Source organism: Castor canadensis, chromosome 2, assembly GCF_047511655.1.
Source record: "Castor canadensis chromosome 2, mCasCan1.hap1v2, whole genome shotgun sequence".
NCBI lineage: Eukaryota > Metazoa > Chordata > Mammalia > Rodentia > Castoridae > Castor > Castor canadensis.
The window spans coordinates 49,279,068-49,304,213 of NC_133387.1; the positions used below are offsets into that span (position 1 = coordinate 49,279,068).

The window sequence follows — 25,146 nt, forward strand, 5'->3', positions numbered from 1 at the left end:
TATGTAGACACTTTACCATTTTATTATTGAGAAACCAGTTCCTAAGTAATTCTTTGTTGGAAGAAAAATAATTATCATAAGTTATTTCAGTATTTCCATTTATCAAGGGAAAAAAATTCCTGAGTGCTATTTAGAACTCTGTAATTTCATTGAGAATCATAGGGTATCCTTGTGTGGATAAGCGGCTAATGCAGGCAAACCACTTGGGGGTCTTCCAGGCCGGCTCAAGAGCTCCTGCACACTGCAAGAGCAATTGCTTTTTAATTGGACTTTTTAGGTTGTACATTCATAGTAATTCATTCCACCAAAACATAATCATCTTAAATATTTTAGGATCTCTAGCTGGATTTAATTAAGCAAGAGGGCACCGCACATTTATACTCACTAGTGGTTGCTGATGCCATGTAAATTTCACAGAAGCCTCATATTATGTATATTTTTAAGTCTCTGGATCACTTGTACTGCACATTGTGGTATTTAAACAAACTAAAGACTTTTTTAGAAAAGAGGAAACCATTGTGAGGTACTGGGAAAATAAAATCATGGGCTATAGCATCAGGAAGACTTGGCTTTGAATTTAGACTCAACCAATCGCCACATGAAAGAGCTTGGCTATGTCTCCTCATTTTTCTGGGATGCAGTCACTTTCTCAATAAAATGAAGATACCATGTACCACATGGGGTAGTTGTGAAAAGTAAGCAGTGTAATGCCTGGCCACAACAGATCTCTAAGCATTTTGAGCTCCCTTCCTTAGTTGGCACAAAGTATATGCTGCTGGCACATTGTCAGAAGATTGAAAATTATCTGTCCGCCATTGAAGAGGCCATAGCCAATGAGAACCGCATGTCAAATAAGACTTACTGTGCTACAGAGGACATTAAGCTTGGCTGGTTCTAAGAAGTGCTCCAAATAAATAAAGTTAAAATGGATGCATTTATAACTGGACTTAACTAGGGGGATCTGGTTGAGACACCACCACTCTTGGCATGCCTACATAGAAAAGATTCTTTGGCTGTGTCTAATCTATTGTTAAGTCCATCCAATAGATTTCATTTCAGATACAGGATTTTTCATTCCTAGAATTTTTATTTGGTTCTTCACTAATTTTTAATGTTTCCTAAAATTACCTATTACTTCATCCATTATAGCTGTCATTCACATACATTTTCATTCAGAATGATCCTCATTTTGTGTTATTATTTAATTCATATTCAGTAGTTGTTTTAAAATAATATTCCCTGCCAACTCAAACAATTGTTTATCATTGGACCTACTTCTGATTTTTTTCCTTTTGACTATTAATTATATTTTCCTGCCAATATATTCAATAAATTCTTGATGAATTAATTATTATAAAATATCCATATAAGCCTAGATTTAGAAGGTCTTTATTTCCAACACCAGATTTGATTTAAGCCCTCCCATATATTAATTTATCATATTATATATTATTCTCTTTAAGGATTTTATATTAAATCTCAAGTAGATAAGAGTTCTTATAAAGTACATAGAAGACATAAAAACAATTGTATAATTAACAGCCAGGTGCCCCCATGACCTAGTTTAAAAGGATCTTTGACAGTACCTCACTTATTCTCTTCCTGCTCAGAGATAACTATTTGTTATTCCAAACTTTGTAGTTACCTTCATGATTTTCTTAATTATATGTTTGTGTCCATAACATACACACACACACACACACACAGTGTTCCATATTTCTGCATATTTTTACATGTATCCTTCTGTTCTCAGCTCAAGGTCATTTTCTCCACAAAGTTTTCCCCAATCTCCCAAATCCCCTCCCTTAACTAGTCCTCCCCCAGGTTGGTTCTTCCCCAACCCATTTTCCAAATACAATCCTATCATCCCCTAATTTAACACTCTTTAGAGGCTTCCCAGTTTCCTTGGTCCAGGCTTAGGGATGAAGAATTTGATTTGTGAGCTACCGTGCTATTCCCAGTTTTTGCTAATGTTTCTCAAGTGAGTAATTAAAGGTTCTTTGGGCAAGCCTTGTCACTCACTAATGGGTGCCTCCCTGACCCACCAAACCAGAGTGGAGTCTTCATAGAATGACTTGGAGTGGCAGTGAAGGATGTGCTCTAAGAAGGGATGATCCTGTCTTGATATTTACTAGGTATCTTCTTCCCATGGATTGTGACAGTCCTAAGTAACTCCTAATGTTACTCCAAACCAGGAAAATGTTGAATATTATTTTTTTAAAAATAATAGTTGTTAGAGGAAGACATTTTTATATTTTAATTATGCAAACTTTGGTTGAGGGGAGTGTGATCATTCAGTACATGTAGATAGTGTGTAATGACCATAACAGAGTTACGAAAAAGTCTGAATCCTTATCATTACTTTGTGTTTGGGTCTTTGAGCTCCTCTCCTAGTTATTTAGAAAATACATAATAGACATTGTAAAATGTAGTCACCACACTGTTCTGTAAGACACATTTTTATATAATCAATATATAAAATTGCTGAGTACCCACCACTCATAAGATCCTCTCTGATCACTGAAATAATAAATAAATGTCTTTGTTCACAATAGGGGAAAAGATCCCTGGAAAAAACAATCTCAAAATCATTAGTCATCTCTGAAAAATCCTTCTAGAATAAAAATATAGTAAAAATGTTATAAATGCAATACCTAATTAATATGATTATAGATAAACATTAGGTCAAATTAATGATGTAGTTAAATTGGCTTTTAGGTATTCAACCTATAAACATCCACATTTTGGAATTAAAATGAAACATTACTAATTTTACCACAGGGATTTTTCAGCTCTGTATTTAGACTCTCATAGTATTCTCATTCTCCTGAGTCAGGGACAAAGTCTACAAATGCAACATTGTTTCTGGAACACATAAGATTCACTTGATTGAATACTTTCCATGGAGCAAGTAAACTGGAAAATTCTATATTTGGCAGAAAGTTAATTGCCAAATATGAGTATTCAAAATGTTGCCTTGGCCAAAGTCTTTAGAGAGAAAATGAAGTTAGTTACTGCTTTGAAAACAGCTGACCTCCAAACTATTAGATTGATTCTAAATTGGAATTTTTTGCTGAGTTGTCTTGAAAGTTTTTTCATTTTATTTTGATTTTGTCCTGTGTACTAAAAGGTCCAAAAGGACTTCAGGTTTCATGATTTGAGGTTGGGAAGCCTGTTAGTTCTTAAATACCCTATTAGGATCTTCTCCTTCCCAGATAGCAATATATTTCTAATACTTGAGTCCCAGCATTACCAGTGACTCTATGAGAGGATGACTCCCCAAATTAGATTTTCAGTAATGTGCAAGGTAAGACTTCATCATTTCCTGTCTAAAACCCAATATTGTTGAGGAGGATTTAAGAGATTTGGAGGAAAGAATTTTGTGTGGGAACCTTAGGGGATTCCTCTCTGACCTGCTTTTGTCTGAACCAACATGACACCATAGAGCCTTGCTCTGCCCTCAGCCCACTTACGGATCTCCCAAAGGCAAAGTTCAATCCCCAGAAACAAAACTTCTCTCTCTCACAAAAACTAAATCATCTCTCAAGTGAACACATTTCATCTAATTTGCTGAGGACCATCTTCATCTTTCTCAGGCAGATGGTCTAGTTCCCCTGAAAATGACCTTGAGACAAATTAATGCCCATTTACCTGGCATTGATCTTCATCAAAGTTCACATGAGTCAGTGCTTACATACCTCATAACTTGCTGTTTTCTTTTATAACATTGTTTATTTCTGCCACACAGAATTTATAACATAGAAGTTGAATTTTCTATAGTCAAAAAATAAGAACCAAATAATTTTCTTACCTCTTAATAACTATTTCCTAATTTCAGTGAAGGGTTATTTTATTTATTAAAAAATAGGAAAGTGTGCACATTATTATTATTATTATTATTTGTTTCTCCTCAGGTAAAGATCTCAGAGAAAGTGAAGGGCAAGAGTAAAATGGAATGTAAAATTCAGTATATCTAGTCTGGCTGCTCCCCAGGAACATAAGGAGATGTTTCTATAGCAACACTTGGGTCACACCCACTAAGTGAGAATTTTGAGTGTGGGACCAAGATATCAGTGTCCATATAAGGTTCCCTGGGTTATTCTACTATATACCCAGGCTTGAGAAGCCCTAGAGTTTCCCCATAAAACAATATTGACTACCTACCTTGTCCCCAGCTTACACTTACTACTTCATGTTATCTGTGTGACTTTTAATATTATCTCTACTGCTTTTGTATCTGTAAGTTGAGGTAGTAAGTCATAAAGCTGTCTCTGTTTATCATGAAAATTGCAATCAAAAATGTTTTCCTTTCATGTACCCATTAATTCTGTTTGAGGATGTTGTCAATGTGATTAGGATGATTAGTTTATCATTTCCACTCCATTCACTTTGTCATAATTAAAACTCCCATGATATTTAGTAAATGGCTATTTACTTAGAATGCCTTATTTAGAACGCTCTATCACAGAACATGGATACTATGGTCAGAAGGGACCTAGTCCAGTTTTCCAAATTAGAAGATGAAAAATGCCAGACCCAGAAGGGATTGTGACTTAGTCAAGACTAGTTATAACAGACAAACACATCAAGTCAGTGGCAAATCTAGAAATGGTCCCAAATACCTTTCATTAACCCTTTACCTGAAACTCTTGAGGGATATTTTATTACAGTTACATATGACTATTGTAAATTACCCAACATTTATATTAACTTGAAACAAATAGTGACTTATTTCTCTGACAGTTTCTATGGATAGTAATTTAGACAGGGTTCAACAGGTATAACTTGACTTTGTTCCATGATGTCTGAGACATCAACTGGTAGACTTATGGGTGGGGTTAGAATCATCGTAAGGCACTTTCATCACACCTGTGGCAACTGATGCTTATATTATCAATCAGAACACTTGTATTTGGCCTTTCTGTGTGTTATAACCTGGGCTTCCTTGCAACATGGTGGTTTGGTTACAAGAACAAGTATCTCAGAAGAAAAGAGGGAGTCAAGTAGAAACTATCTTACCTTTTATGATTTTTTATGACCAAGAGTAGACTATTATGCATATCATTTTCTGTTGTGATTAATGCAAAGAAACCAGAACAACTCAAACACTTCACATCCCTTCACTCATTTGTTTTCATGGTAGAAATAATAATCCATGATAGAAATTTAATAATTTTTAAAATTATTAAATTGACATCTTGGTCTGTTTTGTTTTGTTTTCTTTCCTTTTCCTTTTTAGCCCTACTCTTGCTGGTGTAGTTGTGCAAATACTAACATAATTTAGAGTAGATTAAATTAGCAATTTGGCTACTGATGTAGGTGGACCAGTGCACCTTTCAAATTGCATGCAATAACTTAAATACATATATTCAAAGGTAAGTTGAAAAAAAAATCCCTAGTCCTTTCCATTCAATGTCACAGTTACTTTATTGTGTAGATGATGAAGGAAGAACATCACCATTAACTCACCTTTTTAACCGTAAGTATAAAGTTGGCCCAGTCCTTGTTCTCTCAAATTTCAAAGTTCTAGTAATTTATTTTGAGGAATCATTTTTCTAAATATTTTTAGAATTAAAAACAAAGTCCTTAAATTAAAAATATTGCTGTGGCAGATTCCTTGATTCAACCATTATTAGTTAAATAACCGTTAAGTCAAACCCCAAAGGAGTCCTTTCAACTCAATTTGAGTTCTAAAATACATTCCTTGAAGAAGTGCATATACAAAATGTTTTAATCCTATGTTAAAAGCAAAACTAAATACAATGTTGAAACATTCATACAAGAAAAATTATCCAATTATGAAAACTATGTATTACATCCTACAGAAATGACAATCTTGTGTCATGTCATTTGTTTCTTACTTATTTATCACAGCACTCTGTTATTCTGGTTTACCTAAAGCTTAAAGACTTATTTGGGAAAATATCTACTGCTTTTAGTCTATAAATGAAGATTCCCAAGGCTTTTTAAATGGTTCATAATCTTTTATCTTATAACATCAATGTTTTATTATCTTTTTGTCCACAATCACTACCATTTTTTTATGTTTAGCTACAACTAATTACATATTTTTCTATCAATTCTGAAAATAAGATGTATATAATGGGTATAAATTTGTGTGTGTCACATGGATCAGAAGACATAGGTGTTCAGGACAAATGATTCTTGAATTTCTTTCTCACTCCAATTATGCACAGACTAAAAATGGGTGAACTACATATCTGCATAATATCTAATTCTAGTTTTCCTGAATTTTTCATTTCATTAATTGATCTCTCCTAGTACCTATTTTGGCTTAGGTGCAGTTTGTTTGAAATTAATTCCCCAGATATTCCTGATGGGTGAGTGCACAGATATGTTAGCCATTTTATGGGTAGTGAGAGGTAGAAAAGTCTTAGCCAATTATTTCTCTACTGAGCATATAGTTTTCTTAATATTTAGCAAACAAATAGGAAAGAGAAACCCAATTTACTGTTCTATGGAAATTACTCTCTGAAATCACGTAGAAGTCCTTGCTTGAGACTTATGCACATGAGTTGAAGATCTAAGAGACCAGGTATTGATTCCCAGCTCTGCCATCTTCTCAGCTGCAGACCTTCATCATTAAGTTTGTTGAGAGAGTTAATTTAGACAAGAAAAGTAAAGACCTTCAGCAGCACTCCAGGAAACACCTATTATAACAAATAAGTCATTGCAAGGGCAAGTGGCCAGGAATCTTGGCTTTCCACCTGAAATGCCTTTGACTAAGCATTCATTTCCAGCAAAGTTAATTAAAAATAATTTAATGACTACCTACTAGTCCATTCAACTGCTGTTTGAAAGTTATGACTTTCAGTTTGTTTATTGCTACACAAAAGTTCAATATCAATAGAAGCAGAATTAAGGTTTAATTTCTATGAAATTGCATCAAAAAGCAGCCTCACTTAATGCTTTAATTGGAATGTGTTTTTAAAAAGTCCATCCTCCTTTGTGAGTTCACATGCCCTCATGTAACCACTTTTGAGAGTTGAGTATACCTACTAAAAAATATATTACATTTTACTTTGACTCATTCTTTACTTCTGTTGACTAAACACAATGCATTTGTTTTGGGTAAAATATTCAGCATATGCATTAGACTTCTGTCAGTATTTTTTCTAAAGACATATTTTTCTTGCGATAGATACCGAATGGCAATATAGGTTTTAATTGTATTCAGTATACATATTTTCATAAGTCTGAGAGTATCCAGTGATCCTAGAACTTTTTAGTTAACCAGAGATTCTGGATGTCATGTATCCATTCTTTTATAGATGAAAATTGGGAAAAGTTTATCTTTTTTCATCTTGGTCTATGTGAATAATTAAATGGAAATACAGCTTTGTCAGCCTAATTTTAGTCTTGCACAATGGTGTAGGGAAACAGTGGTTTCTTCTGCTTTTCTTTTTCAGTCATTCTTTCTTGGGACCTGATTCAACTTCCAAGCTGTTTCCAGAGCCCCAAAATGTAGGTTTTCTATGGGCCTGCCTTAGTTGGAAGTACCCCCTGCCCTTTACATTCTTGGCTTTTTGCCCTCCCTGCCTGTCATTACCCTTCCAGGTGATTGTAATTTTGAAAAGCTGCTCTTAAACTAACATTTTCTCAGTAAGGTAACAAGTGACTTAAGACAACTTCATGTGTCCTTTTGTAACAGCTTACCCATTCCTTAAGTCCATTTGACTTCACAAGCACACACATTCAACAAGGAAGTACTTGATTCCCTTCTCATTATGCTAGGGCCATTTACTCTTCATTAACATTGAACTAACCCTGATTTGGACTTTGGGACTTCATTCTTTCCTGATTATTAACCACCTCCTAAAGTAGACATTTATGCTTAGGAATATAAACTAGAAAGCTAAGATTCCCCGGATTTTATGCCCTACAGTGACCAACCGAAGTGTGAAAAAAATACCTCATCTGAACTGAACACCAACTGGTTCAACAAACAATTGAGCCACCTAGATATTTGGTAGCATGTGGTAATGACAACAGAGTCCTGTTTACTTTATACAGGGCCGCTTAGCAATTATCCTCTATAGTGGAGACATCAGTGTTTTTGTTTGTTTTCAGGACATTACAGACATACTAACATGAAACACTACCTTCGTGATAGCTGTCTCATTTACTTTAAGTTGGAGATGTAGCCGTAAGTGTGCAACTGAGAAACGCATGCTTTGAGGAGAATGTGGATGAGAAACTGTGAAATAAAAACCACTTAGGTCCTGAACTTACGAGCCCCCCAACAAAACCTGATCCTACCCATCTCACTGAGTCCCATCCCCATCAGTCATGTTTCCATAGGCAGAAACCCAGGGGTATCCTCCACATCTTCCTCAGTTCCCTCCATATTTAGTCCAACATCAAGCTCTGTAGTTTTACACCCCCAAATCACCTCCAAGTCTCCCTGGTTACATAGTAAGATCTTTTGGCAGCAGTGTTCCAAGGAAGTGTTGAGAAACCCCATGGACATACTGTTCCACAATTAAAACTGACATACACAGGCTATGGGTCTTCTTTTTAGACAACCTTGGAGTTCTTGATCATAGACTGTGTTAGTATTATCTAAGAGAGTCCTAGGGAGGAATAACTGGACAGATTCTACTTTATTCTTACTGTGTGAAGTTATATTGTTTCAGGAACCTTGAATTTCTTTGTTGTACTAAGTTGGAAAACAATACAGTTTTTTCCTGTGGAGGAAAAAAGAAATAAAAAGAATGGTACTTAAGGATATTGAACTCTATGAACATTTATCCTTTTTAAATCTTAAAACTTCAAGCGTTACTATTTATAATTACTATTTGATTACCAGTCCAAGTGGGCAGATCACAGATTTTATATAAACTGGGAAAAGGGAAAAGACATTGCTGAACAGAATAAATATGTGGTTAAATAATTCTTGCTGGTATTCTTTGAGTACCAAATATTGCTATGGTTAGCTGTTGTAACTCTCTTGTGGTCTATCATTTTGCAGTCAGGCGTTTCTTTGTTTCATACACAGATGTTGCAAAATTTAAATATTTTTAACTTCCACTTAAATAATGTCACAATGATAGTGTACTTTAGGGAAGGCACATGTGAAATGGAGGATAGAATTTGATGTTTTCGTTTCCCTGTTAGGGGGAACTTCCACAGAAGCAAACCAGTGATAAGAATTAAAATAGGAAAATTGGGCAGTTTTCTAGACTATCAGTGAATGTAATCTGCTTTTGTTTGTGTTTTGTTGGGAGTTATTTTTATGATTGTATTATGACTATCCTTCATTGACCACTGAGATTTGTTTCCCTTTACAGTTTTATAATTACATTTGTGAACTACATTTTTAACACCTAATCACCATCAGGGCACTCTTAAGAGATGTAATTAGAAAGTCCATCAGACATTCTGTCTTAAATCTATTGCTAATTAGTATTAACTCATTTTTTATTGCAACTTGCTATTGGTATCATGAAGCTTTAATTACAGAGAATATCTCCCACTGAAATGACATTTCCATTGGTTTAAGTGTCTTTTTAGTTTGTCAGTTATTCCTTATTAGAGATTATTGTCAAACTTTTTACAAGTGTAATTCCAGTTACCTGAAAACAAATTGAAAGCTAAGCCCAGAAATTTAAGCAAGGTAGTTTGAACTTTCCCTCCTCCCCTACACAGATTTTTTATTCTGAACTGAAAGCTTTACCACAGGGAACTTTCCTATCACCATGGTAAATAAAACACAGGACAAAAACAAGAGAGTTCATTTCTTCTCTTCCGGTTTTTCTCAATCTCTTCTTTCTTCCCAAAGGGAATTCTTGCTGTCTGTAATTTTGAAAATGCAGACAAAAGGAAATAAAATCACTTGCAATCTCACCACTTAGAATGCCATCCTTGTCACCTGTTACGAAAATCTCTGTTAACATTTTCTCTCTTCCCCCCTCCTTCTTTTCCTCCCTCTCCCTCTCTCTGTATTTGTATTATTCATTTCCTCCTTCCTCAGAAAAAGGTTATATAATCCTGATATGTTAGATTTAGCCTTGGCATCCTGACTTGCTTAGATTGAGAGTGTGTGAGTAGCTGTGCCTAACTACATATTGACAAAAGCTTAAAATGCTATGTGGTGTCTTATCTCCCCTGGCATTACCACCCTTGGCCATGAGAACATGAGAATTACATGAGCCAGTGCTATTCCATTAGCCTTGGCAACAGACAAAAAGTCATGTGGAGAAGATCCAAGAAGGAACCTCAGATGCTCATAGTTCCTATGTAGCTCAAGTGCTTTAAAGCCATTGAGACATTTAGGTTGTTTGTTACACAGCAAATCTGACTGATGCCCCTCCAAGACTCAGTTTCTATAGCTACAAAATTACAATGGCAATGATAGTACTTATTTGGAAAGGCTATTGAAAGGATTAAGGAAGTAATAAACTAATAGTGTCTGCTGCATAAGTAATCAAAATTAATTTTATTATATTCTTCAAGCCTTTTTCCTATGCAAATATAAATGTATATTTATAAAAATGAGATTATGCTGTATGCCTAGTTCATAGTACTTTAAAAGTAATAACATACCAGAAACATCTGTCTACATAATTATTCTAGTACACATTTTAAAATTACACTTAGTTTTTCAACTGGTAGTAAAAACATAAAAATTGTACATTCTTATAGGACACCATGTGATGTTTCAATACATGTAAGCATCATGAAATGCTTAAATTGGGTCTAACTCCTAAAGCATTACATTACTTTAAGGTAAAAACATTCAAAAATCCTTTCCTTTAGTTTTTTGAAATATGTAGTACATGTGCAATAGCACATCTGAACCTCTCGTTCCTATCTAACTGTACCTTAGCACCCACTGATCAACCTTCCCCTCCTTGCCTCTCTCCCCAGCCTCAGTAACTACCATTCTGCTCTGCTCTCAATTTCTATAACAGCAGCTAGTGTATATTTCACTTATGAGTGAAATCATGCAGTGTTGTCTTTCTGTGCCTGGCTTAGTCACTTAAAATAATCTCAAGTTCCATCCATGTTGTCACAAACAAGAGAATTTCGTTCTTTCTATAGTATTCCATTATGTATAAATACCACATTTTCTTTATTCATTCACCAGCTGATGGTTTCTCAGGTTGTTTCTACTTCTGGGCTTTTGTGAATAGGGCTACAGTGAATACAAAAGAGCAGATGCCACTTCCAAAAACTGATTTCAGTTCCTTTGTATATGTGCATGTATATATAAACATATATATATACCCAGTAGTGGACTTGCTGGGTCACAAAAAGTTATATGTGTGCATATATACATATAGATAGATAGATAGATAGATAGATAGATAGATAGATAGATAGATAGATATAGATATAAGGAAAATTATTGTACAAACAAGATATTACCAACCTTCTTCATAAATTGGGTGCTGTAGCAGCTTGTATTTTTGGTAGTAATACATAAGAACAGTAGGCCATATCTTGCTAGAGGGCTCACAAATATGACCATCAAATTTTTTGTTATCTTTTACAATAGCCTTATGTTGTTTTATATTTAAGGAAGTACTGAATTTTACTTAAAATAAAAAATGTAAAGACATTTCTGTAGGACTGAGAAAAGTACCCCAGTCTAAAATATAAATCAAAGAAATAGGTTCTAGGCAAAGTTAGAAAAGTATCATTGATTTTTTTTCCTGTTCTAGTAAATATCACCAGACCATGGGAACATGTGGTCTACCTTTCTGTCATTATGTGTATTGTCTACTGGTGATAAGGTAAGTGCCACAGTACACTGGATGGGGATGCTTGTTGCCCCTTTTAAACTGAATTTACCATATGCCCAGAGCTCCATGAAAAACATCTCTCCATTCTAGAGAGGCAACTATAACTGAAGTACAATTAAACCAGTGACATGAACTGTGAACCTGCCTTGCATTAAGCAGAATATTAATTGATAGCAATATGAGGAAATTGCTCATAAAACTGTCTTTTTTATATTTAGAGATTTCTGTAAATTATGTATTTTTTAATGGGCTTCTCTCCTTATGCCTTTCTAAATTATTTCAACATTTATCTTGCCAATGCTTATTCAAGCATTGAATTAGTATTGATATGGACAGGTAGCAGCACTTAACTAGCTCTATTTCCCACAATTCTTTGGTTTAGGAGAATCCTGGAATCGGGGTTTATAAGCACAAACCTAACCACTCACAATGAGGGCAGGGAGGGACAAGAAGATCCTTGATGAATATTTTGACCTGAATCACATTTGGTATAGGGTCTACATTTGATTCTGATAAAAAGAGAATTATGCAGTATTGTGTTTTTAAGTTACATATTGTCCAAATATTAAAGCAATCCCATCTAGGAGTATTAGTTTTAACCTAGATCAATATCACCTTACAGGCCATCTCTAAGGTGATCAGTTCCACAGAAAGCAACCTTTAAGAATGATATTTGATGGCCAAAACACACATGAAAAAATGCTCACCATCTCCAGCCATAAAAAAAATGCAGAGTGGGAGAAAACATTTGCCAGCTATACATTAGACAAGGGACTGATAACCAAAATATACAGGGAACTTAAGAAACTAAACTCTCCTAAAATCAATGAACCAATTAAGAAATGGGCAACTGAACTAAATAGAACTTTCTCAAAAGAAGAAATTCAAATGGCCAAAAAACACATGAAAAAGATGCTCACCATCTCTGGCCATAAAGGAAATGCAAATCAAAACCACACTAAGATTCCACCTCACCCCTGTTAAAATAGCTATCATCAAAAACACCACCAACAACATGTGTTGTCGGATGTGTGGAAAAAGGAACCCTGGTACACTGCTGGTGGGAATGCAAGCTGATGCAACCACTCTGGAAAAAAAATTGGAGGCTTCTTAAAGATCTCAACATAGGCCTGCCATATGATCCAGCAATCCCACTTCTAGGGATATACCCAAAGGAATGCAACACAGGTTACTCCAGAGGAACCTGCACACCCATGTTTATTGCAGAGCTATTCACAATAGCCAAGTTATGAAAACAGTCAAGATGCCCCACTACTGGTGAATGGATTAAGAAAATGTGATATTTATACACAATGGAATTTTACTCAGCCATGAAGAAGAATGAAATCTTATCATTCACAAGTAAATGGATGGAACTGGAGAACATCATCCTGAGCGAGGTTAGCCAGGCTCAGAAGACCAAAAATCGTATGTTCTCCCTCATATGCAGACTTTAGATCTAGGGCAAATACAGCAATGTTGTAGGACTTTGGTCACACGCTAAGGGGAGAGCACACACGGGAGGTATGGGGATAGGTAGGAAACCCAAAACTTGAAAGTGTTTGATGTCCCCACAGCAGAGGAACTTATACAGAAACCTTAAAGCGACAGAGGTCAATATGAGAAGGGGATCAGGAACTAGTAAAAAGGTCAAGTAGAGATGAATCAACTTGGGTTATAATACATTTGTACATGAAAGCAATGCTAGGAATCTCTCTGTGTAGCTATCCTATCTCAACTAGCAAATATGCTTTGTCTTTCTTATTATTGCTTATGTCTACTCTTCAACAAAATTAGAGATAAGGGCAGAACAGGTTCTGCCTGGAAGCAGGGCAAGGGAGGGGGTGCGGGAAGGGAGAGAGGAATGGCCCAAACAATGTATGCACATGTGAATAAATGAATAAAAAAAAAGAAAAAAGAAAAAAGAATGATATTTGAGGCCGGGTGCCAGAGGTGCATACCTATAATCCTTGCTATGCCTATAATCTTTGCTACTCAGGCGGCAGAGATCAGGAGGATTGTGGTTCAAAGCCAACCCAGGCAAATAGTTCGAGAGAGACACTGTCTCGAAAATACCCTTCACAAAAATAGGACTGGTGGAGTGGCTCAAGGTGAAGGCCCTGAGTTCAAGCCCCAGTACTGAAAAAATAAAAAAGAATGTTATTTGAGCATTTGTAAATAATTGCATCAATAGTTAAAAGAAAATCTAAATATTTATATCTGTCTTTAAGTAAAAATCATTCCAAAGTATAGTTATTAGTTTATGTACATGGTTTAGATAAAAGTCAACAGTGCAAATGATCTCAATAAATGACATTTGGTTGATTTTAAAAATATGAGTAGCCATAAATCTCTTAATACCTTTTAGTTTTGATCCTTATTAAAGGTTTTACTGGTTAAATGGATGGCTAATGAGAACTAAGAATATTCATTGACCCATACCCTGTCAACAATGAATGTACATGCAAGATGCCCCACTACTGACGAATGGATTAAGAAAATGTGGTATTTATACACAATGGAATTTTACTCAGCCATGAAGAAAAATGAAATCTTATCATTCACAAGTAAAATGGATGGAACTGAAGAACATCATTCTGAGTGAGGTTAGCCTGGCCCAAAAGACCAAAAATCATATGTTCTCTCTCATTTGCGGACATTAGATCAAGTGTAAACACAACAAGGGGTCTGGACTCTGATCCCATGATAAAGCAAGAACACACAGGGAGGTATGAGGATAGGTAAGACACCCAAAAAACTAGATAGCATTTGTTGCCCTCAGTGCAGAGAAACTAAAGCAGATACTTTAAATCGACAGAAGACAATAGGAGAAGGGTACCAGGAACTGGAGAAAAGGTTAGTTGGAAAAGAATTAACTTAGAAGGTAACACACATGTACAGGAAAGCAATGCAAGTCAACTCCCTGTATAGCTATCCTTATCTCAACTAGGAAAAATCCTTGGTCCTTCCTATTTTTGCTTATATTCTCTCTTCAACAAAATCAGAGATAAGGGCAAAATAGTTTCTGCCTTATAGCAGGGGGGTGGGAGGGGTAAGAGATGGGGTGGGGGGAAGGGGGGAGAAATGACCCAAACATTGTATGCACATATGAATAAAAGAAAAAACAAACAAACAATGAATGTGTATGAAGAGAATCCAGTGTGAAGCATATTTTCATTATTTGTAATTAACTATGAGCTCAAAAAGATTGAACTCTATAAAGATATTAAGTAAATATGTCTATTAACCAAACAAAAGGGTAAAATATATTCTAACATTTTTAGCAGTCTTCGAATAGAATGCTGTCAGTTTAGGAGACAGTAAATCTTTGCCAAATTTCTATAATTTTTTTCTAAAGAAAAATTTTACATAACCTTAAAGAAGTAGATCAATGAGTAGGACATGGTGGTGTATGCCCATAATCCTAGCTACTTACGAGGCAGAGGGAAGATTGTGACTTCAAGGCCAACTGGGCTACATAATGAAATCCTATCTTAGAAAGTCAATTAAAGAGAAAACTCATTGACAGCTTCTTTTCAGGTTATTATATAATATTTATTTTAAATATGCATGTTTCCAGAGTAAGTGTGAAATAGGGAAAGAGACTAGATTTTGAAGGAAGAACTATTTTGTTTGTTTCTGCTGCTTATTGACTGTAAGCTCTTAGTCAAGTTACCTGACCTTTGCTTCTTTTAAATACAAATCACTTCATGTACAAAATGGACATAAAATGCCTATTTGCATTTATATGAGGATAATGTGATGGATATGCATTACCTGGCTCTTAGTATGCATTCAGTTTTATTTCTCCTTAATTTTCCCATTAGTTCTCTCCCACCTCCCCAAAAGAGGCCCATATTAATACATTTTAATTTGGCAAAAGACTAGTATATATTTTTGCATCAACCAGGGTAACAGATGGATTTTCTTGCTAGACATTAGGTTCCACCTGTATCTTTTAAAAGGATATAATACCTTTCCTGAGCTGCAAATAGAAACTAAGGAAGGAGCTCTGTTGCCTGTTCCCTACCTACAAGCAGTTAGTTCAGTCCCAAGAAGACCTACCCATTAGCAACCCTGTTCATTAGTCAACTTGTACTTGGAGAAACCATTGCTAGGCAGGGTTCTTTTAGAGAAGAGCTGCCAATCCTATCCAGGTTGACTCTCATCCCCTCAGCTATTGCATTTCTGCTCACTGACTTTGGATAAATTCTAGCTCTTACTTCTGCAGTGTTAACTTTAGCTCCTGTCACTAGATACATACAACCACCAGAGGGAGGTAAGGCAATGTCATAGGAATGGGAATCAGATATTTGGAATATATGGATGGAGAGTACTAGTGGATCTAAGTTTCCCAGATGCCCTCAGACACACCCTGAAATAACTGAACTTAGTATGTACTTCTCATTTATTATCCTTTCTACATTCCCAAACCAAATCACATTAATTAAGATTACTCCTTTGGAATTCCAATTAAGTTTATGTTTGGGTAAGCCTTGCTTTTTGTCTATAACCTCTTTATAAACTTAGAAAAAAAGTGAACTGGCAAGGTAGGTAATGCCAGTTCCTCACATGGACCAACCTTTCTTTAACAAAATAGGATATTCACTTCACCAGAAAAAATAACTTGCCATATTGAAACTGACTTTGACAATATCATGTAAGATAAGTTTCTCAGATCAGAGTTTTGAATATTAGTTGTTTGGGTGGTGGTCATAAACAACTGTGAGGACGAAAACTATTTGCTCACCATTGCTGACGTTTAAAGACCTATCTTGGCCAACCATCCCTGACGTCATTAATCTCACTTAATCTCTCTGTTTTTCAAGGAAATTCAGATAATTTTACAAAACCTTCAGAACTGTTTACATAGCCAGGCAAAAAGAATAATTTCCAAGAGACTCAAATTTCCAGGAAATAGGTCCTTAAATAATTGAATAACAAAAAAGGAAAGCTTATAATGATCAAATTAAACTTGATGGTGTTTTTCACTATTAATAAACATGTGCTACTGGAATTGGAAATGCAAGAGCAAGATGATCCATTGCAAAGTTGTAGATGAACTATCTTTGTATGGAATCCCAGATGTGCTTATTAAGGGTGTGTGTAAGGGTAGCTCCCACTTGGACATTCTCTGCAATGCATAAAGACACCATAATTGCAAATACTATGTCTGACTCAGTAAATATGTGATGAGTGAATTTATAAATACAATAAATACTCTCTGCACCATTCCAGCCCACCTCTATTTCAAAAAACATAAATATAAAAGATGGAACCAGGCTGGTTTATATCCAGTTGGTACAGCAGTGCCTATGGTTAACAGCCATCAATAGTTCTGCTTGGTGGATGTTTCAGCAGTAATGGTTGCTAAATGTTCAACTGATAGTCCACGTCACCCTTTATTCACTTCTAAGAACCTTCTATCTTAAGAAATCAGGACCAAACAGAATTCCTGAAACTTATTAAGAGAAATAAGACTGGAGAAGAAAAAGAACTGTGGTCATGGTACTATTATCTAAACTAGACACACCTTAGAGATTTCACTGCAGAATGTTGAAGCCCACTAGGAAAATCCTAGAGTGAGGCAAGGTAGTAATTTAGAATGTGGATCAATTTGAAAACTATGATAGAGGTTTAACCAGAGATCTACCTTCCTTGCTCTTTTGACAGTGAGGAGTTTAGAATGTTTGATGCAGTATCCCTTCTAGTTCCATCATGTAATGAAAGCTGGTACACCTTTCAATTGTGTGTAAATAAGGACATATTATATGCTATGGAGGGACTAGATCTTAAGCTCTCCATTTTAAATTACTGTTTCTACTTACAGAATGATTTCACATATGTGTGGCACTGAATTCTATATAGATATTTTAAAATTTGGGCTTAGAAGTGTTTCTAATTTGTGTCAGGCAACATAGTGCCACTCAGGAAATCCCCTGTATAAGAAAATATACTTTCATATATTAATATTTGTGAAAGTAGATTTTAAAAATGAAGTACCAACATATTTAACTCAATCATATGTTCATCAGTTTCAATAAGCCAGACAATGTGTGGGAAAGTCCTGGAGTTTCTAATTCTGATATAATAAAGAATTGCTAATCAGCCTGAAACATTTAGCTTTTAATTTGCCCTTTCTGTTACTGAAGAGAGAAACCTGTTACATTCCTGGAAATCTGTGGAAGCCAACTATTGGTCTAGCTTTGCCTATTCGTTCCTTGAGTGTTGACCACATATTAATATCAGCAAATATAATTAGAAGCAACAACTAACTTAAACAAATATTTTGAGAGGCTTCATTGTTGTAGTACTTCCCAAAATCTTTAATATACTACTATATGAATTTCCACAGAAGAGTACATTGTATTCCACATTTCTTAAACTTTGTTCCAGTGAACTTTACCTTTTTGTTATTAAATGAGTATTCACAGGGACCATATTTTGTAGAACACAATGTGGAAAATGATTATTTCCATTCATTTTCTATTAGAGGGTCAAATAAACCCAAAATTTATCCATGAATTTCTATCATCTTTCTTTTTTGTCAGGTGTATTTTTTTGTGTTTTCTTAAAACTCAACTTAGATTCTATTTTAGAGTTGAAATGACATCTACTTATGGTCAAATTATCTACTTATTTAGCTAATGTAATGGAATGCCCAGAAAGGTCCAGCAACATGCCTAAAAGTCATGTGGTAAGTTTGAGGCTGTTCTGGGGTAGAAATATGGATTCCATATTCCTTTGCCCGCTATTTTTCCATAAACCACTCTGACTCCCTCGATCTCAACAGAAGTGCATGTGAAGGAACTTGAACGTGCTAGTATGATAATTGGATGCCTTGTAGGTTTTATAAACAAAAGGCCGTTCTGACAGTTCAAATTTAATTTTTCCAAAACTGAGGTTCTTTTTTCTTATGCAGCACTATTTACATTACAACTAAGGACATGAACTTCTAAATCAGTCTACTTCTTTCTTCAGTCTACTATGACTCCTTCACCTTTCTTTCCTCATGCTGACCTTGGTTTCCTGCAACCTTTCACATGTTGGAGTTCAGCTTTGCCTTGACATAACATTGAAATATATGTAATAAGTCCTTGGTATATTTTTAATTAAGTTGATTTGAACTAAACAGTTTCTATTTCCCTTTTTCCTATGATGTCTATCAGAAGTCCTGTACAAGAAAGTATGCATGTGGCCACAATGCTCTTTCCTCAAATTAGCTTTTGTTAGCCAAACTTTATCTGGTTACCCATTAATAACATTCACTTGAGACATGGCACCCTTTTAAACTGTACATGGTTCTGAACCATTTTTCTAAGAGCTTCTCACTGATTAATGCCAAATGGTCCCTTCAATAAATATTTATTGGGCATTTGCTATGGACAAGGTTCTATATTGAGCCTTGTATTAACCACTCTGTTAAATGGGTATTTGTACCCAGAATGGAAGTAAAGTCTAATTAGTTTTGGAAACTTCCATTAAGTAGTATACTTCATTGCTTAATTGTACATTTTGTATCTTTTTTGTTGTTGTTTTACATTCTCAAGTATGATTAAACATAGCAAGGAAATATGCTGACAGATTTTTAAAAATGAGACCAGTAACATTTCAAACTTGGCCAAGTCATTTCTACTGTTTTGACCAGGAGTAGTATAGTCTCTTGGAGTGTTCATTCTAACCCTTTCTCTTTTTTTTTTCTTTATTCATTACCCTTTCTCTTTACTAGCTGAAAATATGTACTCATGTTGGATTATTTCCACTAGAGATTTCTGGATTATAGGCTTTGGGTCCTTAATCTTTTAGACAATAGTAACAGAAATGTTATCTTTTGTGCTTTTGAATGACAGTGAGAAAATCTTGCACTGAATCAGTCAGTAAACAGATACAGTAGAAATCAAGAGTGATTTGAGACCCAGGTTGGCCATGAAAACCTTGAAAAGATATGAAGAGTATAGCTATAAGATTCCCCCTTTCATTCATATGCTCAAAAGACATTTGTTTTAAAAACAAATGACAAATTTTAAATAAAGCAGATTCTAGGCCTTGGATGACAAAGGACACAGCTGTTTTAAATAAGCAATGCTTCTTTTTGGTTCTACTCTTATGCATATACACCCCATATTATGCCTTGTTTTCATAGCCAAGATGTTGGTGGAAAGCTCCATGGCAAGTAACACTGCAAAGGAGCAGTTGCCTCTGGGATGCCCTTTAATAGCTTTGGGCTTTGTACCAAGGCTAGGAAATGCTAAAGACCTCAGAAATTCCTCTCTTGCTCCATGGACAAGAAGGAAATAAAATTTTAAGTAAAAGGGCAGCTCATTCTCATGACTTGTAGACTTAATTGACTGGGGTATATGAAAAGTTGCATTGAGCTAAAAGAGCATTTTCAAAAGTGTCTTCTGTGAATGAGTTAAATTGTTACTATATAAACAAAAAATAAGTATTTCATGGTCAGACAGGTTTGGGGAATGAAAGCCTAAAGTCAAATGTGTGTTTTTAGTACAGGAAAGTTCAAGTCTTTATTTAAAGTGTTAATGTCGCTAGTAAATCTCTTAAGAGGAATATAGCAAAGGCTGAATTTCCTAAACTAATTTTGCTGTGGAACCTTATTTTTTACTGTTCCTCATGGGATTACTACTCTTCTACGGAGCACACTTTTAGAAATGCTGACCTTTGAGAACGGACATATTATTTTCAAACCCTGGCATTTCATACTCTTTCCACAAAAAAGATAAGTAAATAAAAATAATGTAACTTTACTGTTCAAGGAAATTTATTTCCCTTAGTTGAAGATAATTCTATTCAACTATTATCATTGAATTAGTAGTTTAGAATCTATTTTTCATAGTAGCAATGTTTCCTTCTTATTAACCCACCTTTGCAACCCAGAGACCCAGTTTTCTAAAGAGGGGATTAATAGTGAGTGCCCCTTTGTGGACAATTAACTATTGTACCATCAGTAATTGAACCTTGGACAATGGTTTATTCATTTTTGGTTTTGGGGTTTTTTTGTAAATTGGTTCATCAGGTTTTTTATAATAAAATTTCCATAAAAGCTTTCGTATGGGGGAAAGTGGTTAAAAGATAGTTTGACAACTACCCTACTAACTAGGATACTGAGACAGATATGAGGGGCTCCATACATGGCACATATGGGAGTGGCTAGTAGTCATTCTACAGGCAGGAAACTGCCAGAAAGACGAAGCTGTCTGCCCAAGACTAAAGAATTAATTAAAGCAGAAATTAGAATTTCTTGGCTCCACAATTAAGACTTTGATTTTTTGAGTCATCTACTTGGTGTGCTAGATGACTCTGGTCACACAGATCTTTGTCTCACCTGTTTCCATCCAAGCTAGTTTTTATCCTACTACTGCTGTTTGACTCAGTTTAAACTCTCTAAGCCCCAGCCTAAATTATCCTCCTGAAAGTCAGTGAACTTTACCAGTATCACCTGGAACCTATCTATTTGAAATCTAGCATTCGTCTTTCTCTAGATCCCACCTGCAACCTATCCATCCTTTCTTTCTACCTTTCAATCATCTTTTAAACTAATCCATCAGCCTTTGTCACTCATTCTAGATTTTCCATGGCTGCCATTTTGTTCTCCTTAATGCTGTTTGTCCTTTTGATTAATCTTATCTATTAATAGTGCTAAATTCTCAAAATCTCCATCTGACTCTACTCTTTTCTGCCCTGTTTTTCTCTCTAAAATGGATAAAGCCACCTCTTCCTTCACATCCCTCTGTTTTCTTTTTTCTCTTATTAAGAATCTCCATGAAGTGCTCTTCTTAAAAGTAATTATCGTACATAAGTACAATAATTGCATAATTGACTGAATGAGATACCAGACATACATAGATATCTAAAAAGTAATTTTGTTTCTGAATGGGGCTCAGCCTCAGGTAAAGTTATTGGGATGTGTAGAGATAGACATTAATGTGCATAGCATGCATGCAAAGTGCCAAAGGATGATTTAAACAATAAATTCCCTAAGTATTCAAACCTACTTTTCCAGTCTTGTTTCTACTTTCTGTAAAAGTCTATGCTTCAGCTAAAAATAAGCTATGTTCCTTTTTGCCTTTCAGTTACCCTACATTTCCTATTTGCATATCTTGTTTTTGTCTACTTTCTCTTCCTAGTAGGTCTTTGCTTTTTAAAATCCTATTCAGTTTTCAAATTATACCTCAAAATATAAACCCTGTCCTGGTCCTCAGAGGTTATCTGGGTCTCTTTCAAAGCTTTGTATTTTCATGAACTTTTTAATTCAGTTTATTTTTTATTTTATCATATCTTATATCATTCTGTACAATTACAGATGCTCAGTTTCTTGTAATGAACCATATCTTGTCCATTTCACCCACATTTGCATATCTGTATCCTTTAGCATACAAAATGCACCTGTGTATGTGTGTGTGTGTGTGTGTTGTGTGTTTAATTTACTGAGTGGGCTTGAAATACATCAGAAATGATGAATAATGATGAGCATGCAAGATGACATTTCAAAATTATACTTTATATTCTCCATTTGCTGTTGTACCAAGTATGTAAATTGAATAGAATATTACTCTTTTGGGGGCCAAGCACATTAGGCACACATCATGGATACCTAGCAGAGTATACAAAATCTGTATGTGATACAATGAATATAGTATAAGAGGCAATGATACTACTTGAAATACAATCAGAACCACTTGCACCTAGCTGAAATACAGTTTTTATACAAATTTAAATTTCCACCCTTATCTTTCCTTGTGTACCATTGTATGCAGAGCATGAGAACCTGCTTGATATTTGTACCAAAAGCACCTTGTTCTGATCATTGTACTCTCTAAAAAAATGATCAGTACTTGGGAATTGAACTCAGGACCTCAAGCTTGCTAGGCAAGCTCTCTACTACTTAAGTCAACACCCCAAAGTCCTCTTTATTTTTAGTTTGTTTTTCAGATAGGGTCTCACACTTTTGTCCAAGCTGGTTTCAGACCACGATCCTCCTACCTCTGCCTCCTGAGTAGCTAGGATAACAGGTGTGCACCACCACACCCATGTTGTACTCTGGAGTAGGAGTGGTAAGCAAGCTCTTAAGTGACATACCCAGTCTTTCTGCAGGAGAAATTTATTCTTTACAACAATTTGAAGTGTAAAGAAATATTTGTAGGACAAAAAATACTCAAGATTCTAAATACAGTTACTTTTAGAGTTGACTTAGATTATTAACAGGCATAACTATCCTTCACAAACCACAAAATTTGCTTTACTCATGTCCAGTGATGTGACTTCTTTGTGGATGTCTCCATTACAATTTTTGGCAATTTCCATTGATGATTTGTGTTATTGGAGTTGACATCGATTGCTCTTGGTTTCTCAGAATTTATTTCAGTTCTGATATACAAAGATGGTTCCAGATAATTTTAATAATGCCTAAGGGGACAGCAATCTGCTCTATAGGAAGGACAATGGAACATGCAGCTGCAATTATGTCACAGACATACTGTTCTTACTCACATGTGTTTTATTTAGGGTATTTTGTTGCTCTTCATGTCAAAAAGAAAGAGAAAACAGGAAATGATGAGTTGATATGATAATGAGCTATATTAATAGAAATCTTTGTTACATTTATATTTTTCTAGGACAAAGAAGGATCTTCAAAAGACAAAAATGAAGTTCACTTTTTCGTGCCGGTGCTTGGCACTGTTTGTTCTTCTGAATGTAAGTAAAACAAAATTATTGTAAGCCTTGTCAACTGAGATGGCTGAATAAGGAGGAATGTCTGAGTGTGATTGAATTGGTGTTTGCAAGGATAGGTATCATTCTCCAAAAGCCAAAACTAAGTTCCTCAAAACCATCATTTTTTCATAATATTTTGTTAACACATCTCCCCTCCAAACTTTCATTAATTAAACCAGTATCCAGGTTTATCCAGAACTTTGAGTTTTATTTGTTAAAAAATTTAATACTAGCTTGAGGCATCTCCAAATTACCTTGGAAATTAGCATGGAAGGCTAGTAATGTTCTTGGGTAAAGTGCATTTTGTGCTTGACATGCGGATTTGAATCATAGTTTCTGGGCTATTCAATCAAAACACCTGAAATCCATTGGTCTGGTTATTGTAAATTCATTTTTCATTAAAAACTGAGATTCTTCAGGACTTTATCTACCACTATCATTCCATAACTATTTCTCCGGCCTTTTAATTCATATTCCATTTGTATAATTTTATATTGTTTTATTCCTCAGCGATTTAGCTAGTTAGAAGAGCAGTCATCTCAGAAGACACTATCAAAGCCTATTTATTTGTGTCAACGTTGTTAATCCATCATCAGGTCAGCTTCAGTAGCACGTGAATGAAGATGAGTAATTTTACGAAGTCAGTTTGAGGTTGCCTTGATCCCTTTCTTTTATACCTCATCAAAATAACATTTTCCAGTGAATTATAGCTGCCAGCAAAGATCACTTAACATCTCATACCTTGACCCAAACATGGCTTGACTAGGGTTCTAGGATTTCCATTATTCATTAATGTGTAGTTCCAGGCTTACAAGTCAACTAAACTGTTTCTTTTATATTAGTCATGAAAAAATTACATGTAATTGTATGATTTCTAGACAGAAATATTTTATAGTTTGTGGTCATCTCTTGACCCGCAAGCATAACTAAATGGTTAAATGGCTTTGTACCCTCTTTGCTGTATTTGGATTATGTATTTCCTTTGGAAGATTTGTCATGAAACAATATTTGATACATCAGTTTCCTTCAAAACATTTTGTTCCACATGAATACTCCTCAAAGAAAATATAATTTTTGAATGACAACATTCTTAATTAATCTAAACTATCACATTTTACATAATACATTGTTGTGAAAATCACTAATAGTATATTTATAAAATTCTACCAAATTTATATATTTATAAAATTCTATCAGTTTAGGCCATCACCTTCCCTAGTCTCTTCTCCACTAACCTAAACCACCACTGACTTCCTCTCCCTTCTGTGAGGTAATACAATAGGTTTGGACAGAGGTTGGTACATAGTGAGCACTCAAAAGATGCTGGTAATGATGATGACAATAATGGAGACATAGAAAAACTAGGTTTTTTTCTGAGAAGCATTTTGTTTACTTAACTGAGTTCCTATAGAAAGTACATAGGGCACCAAATAGGCATCTGATCCTACTTGGTGTTCTTGAAAACTGCAAATAATTTGACATATTTCCAAATTTTTATTGTAGTAAAATGCACAATAGAGTTTATCATCTTAACAAAAAAACTGTAGCATATACATTATGAGAATTAAGGATGTGACATGGAAATACCACTGGTTACTGGTTATGTCAATTGATAGAGGGCGCATTTATATTCTTTTATTTTAATTATACA

The 25,146-nt window shown here is 35.0% G+C and overlaps 1 protein-coding gene across 1 annotated transcript in view; it reads left to right on the plus strand.

Moving 5' to 3' along the window:
• The window catches only part of Calcr (calcitonin receptor), a 128,685-nt gene that overhangs the window by 51,068 nt on the left and 52,471 nt on the right, over positions 1-25,146 (plus strand). Inside the window, exon 3 of the mRNA XM_020152931.2 lies at positions 23,399-23,477. Within this exon, the coding sequence (XP_020008520.2) occupies positions 23,427-23,477 (51 nt within the window). The 5' untranslated portion in view covers positions 23,399-23,426. The remainder of the gene's footprint in view (positions 1-23,398; positions 23,478-25,146) is intronic.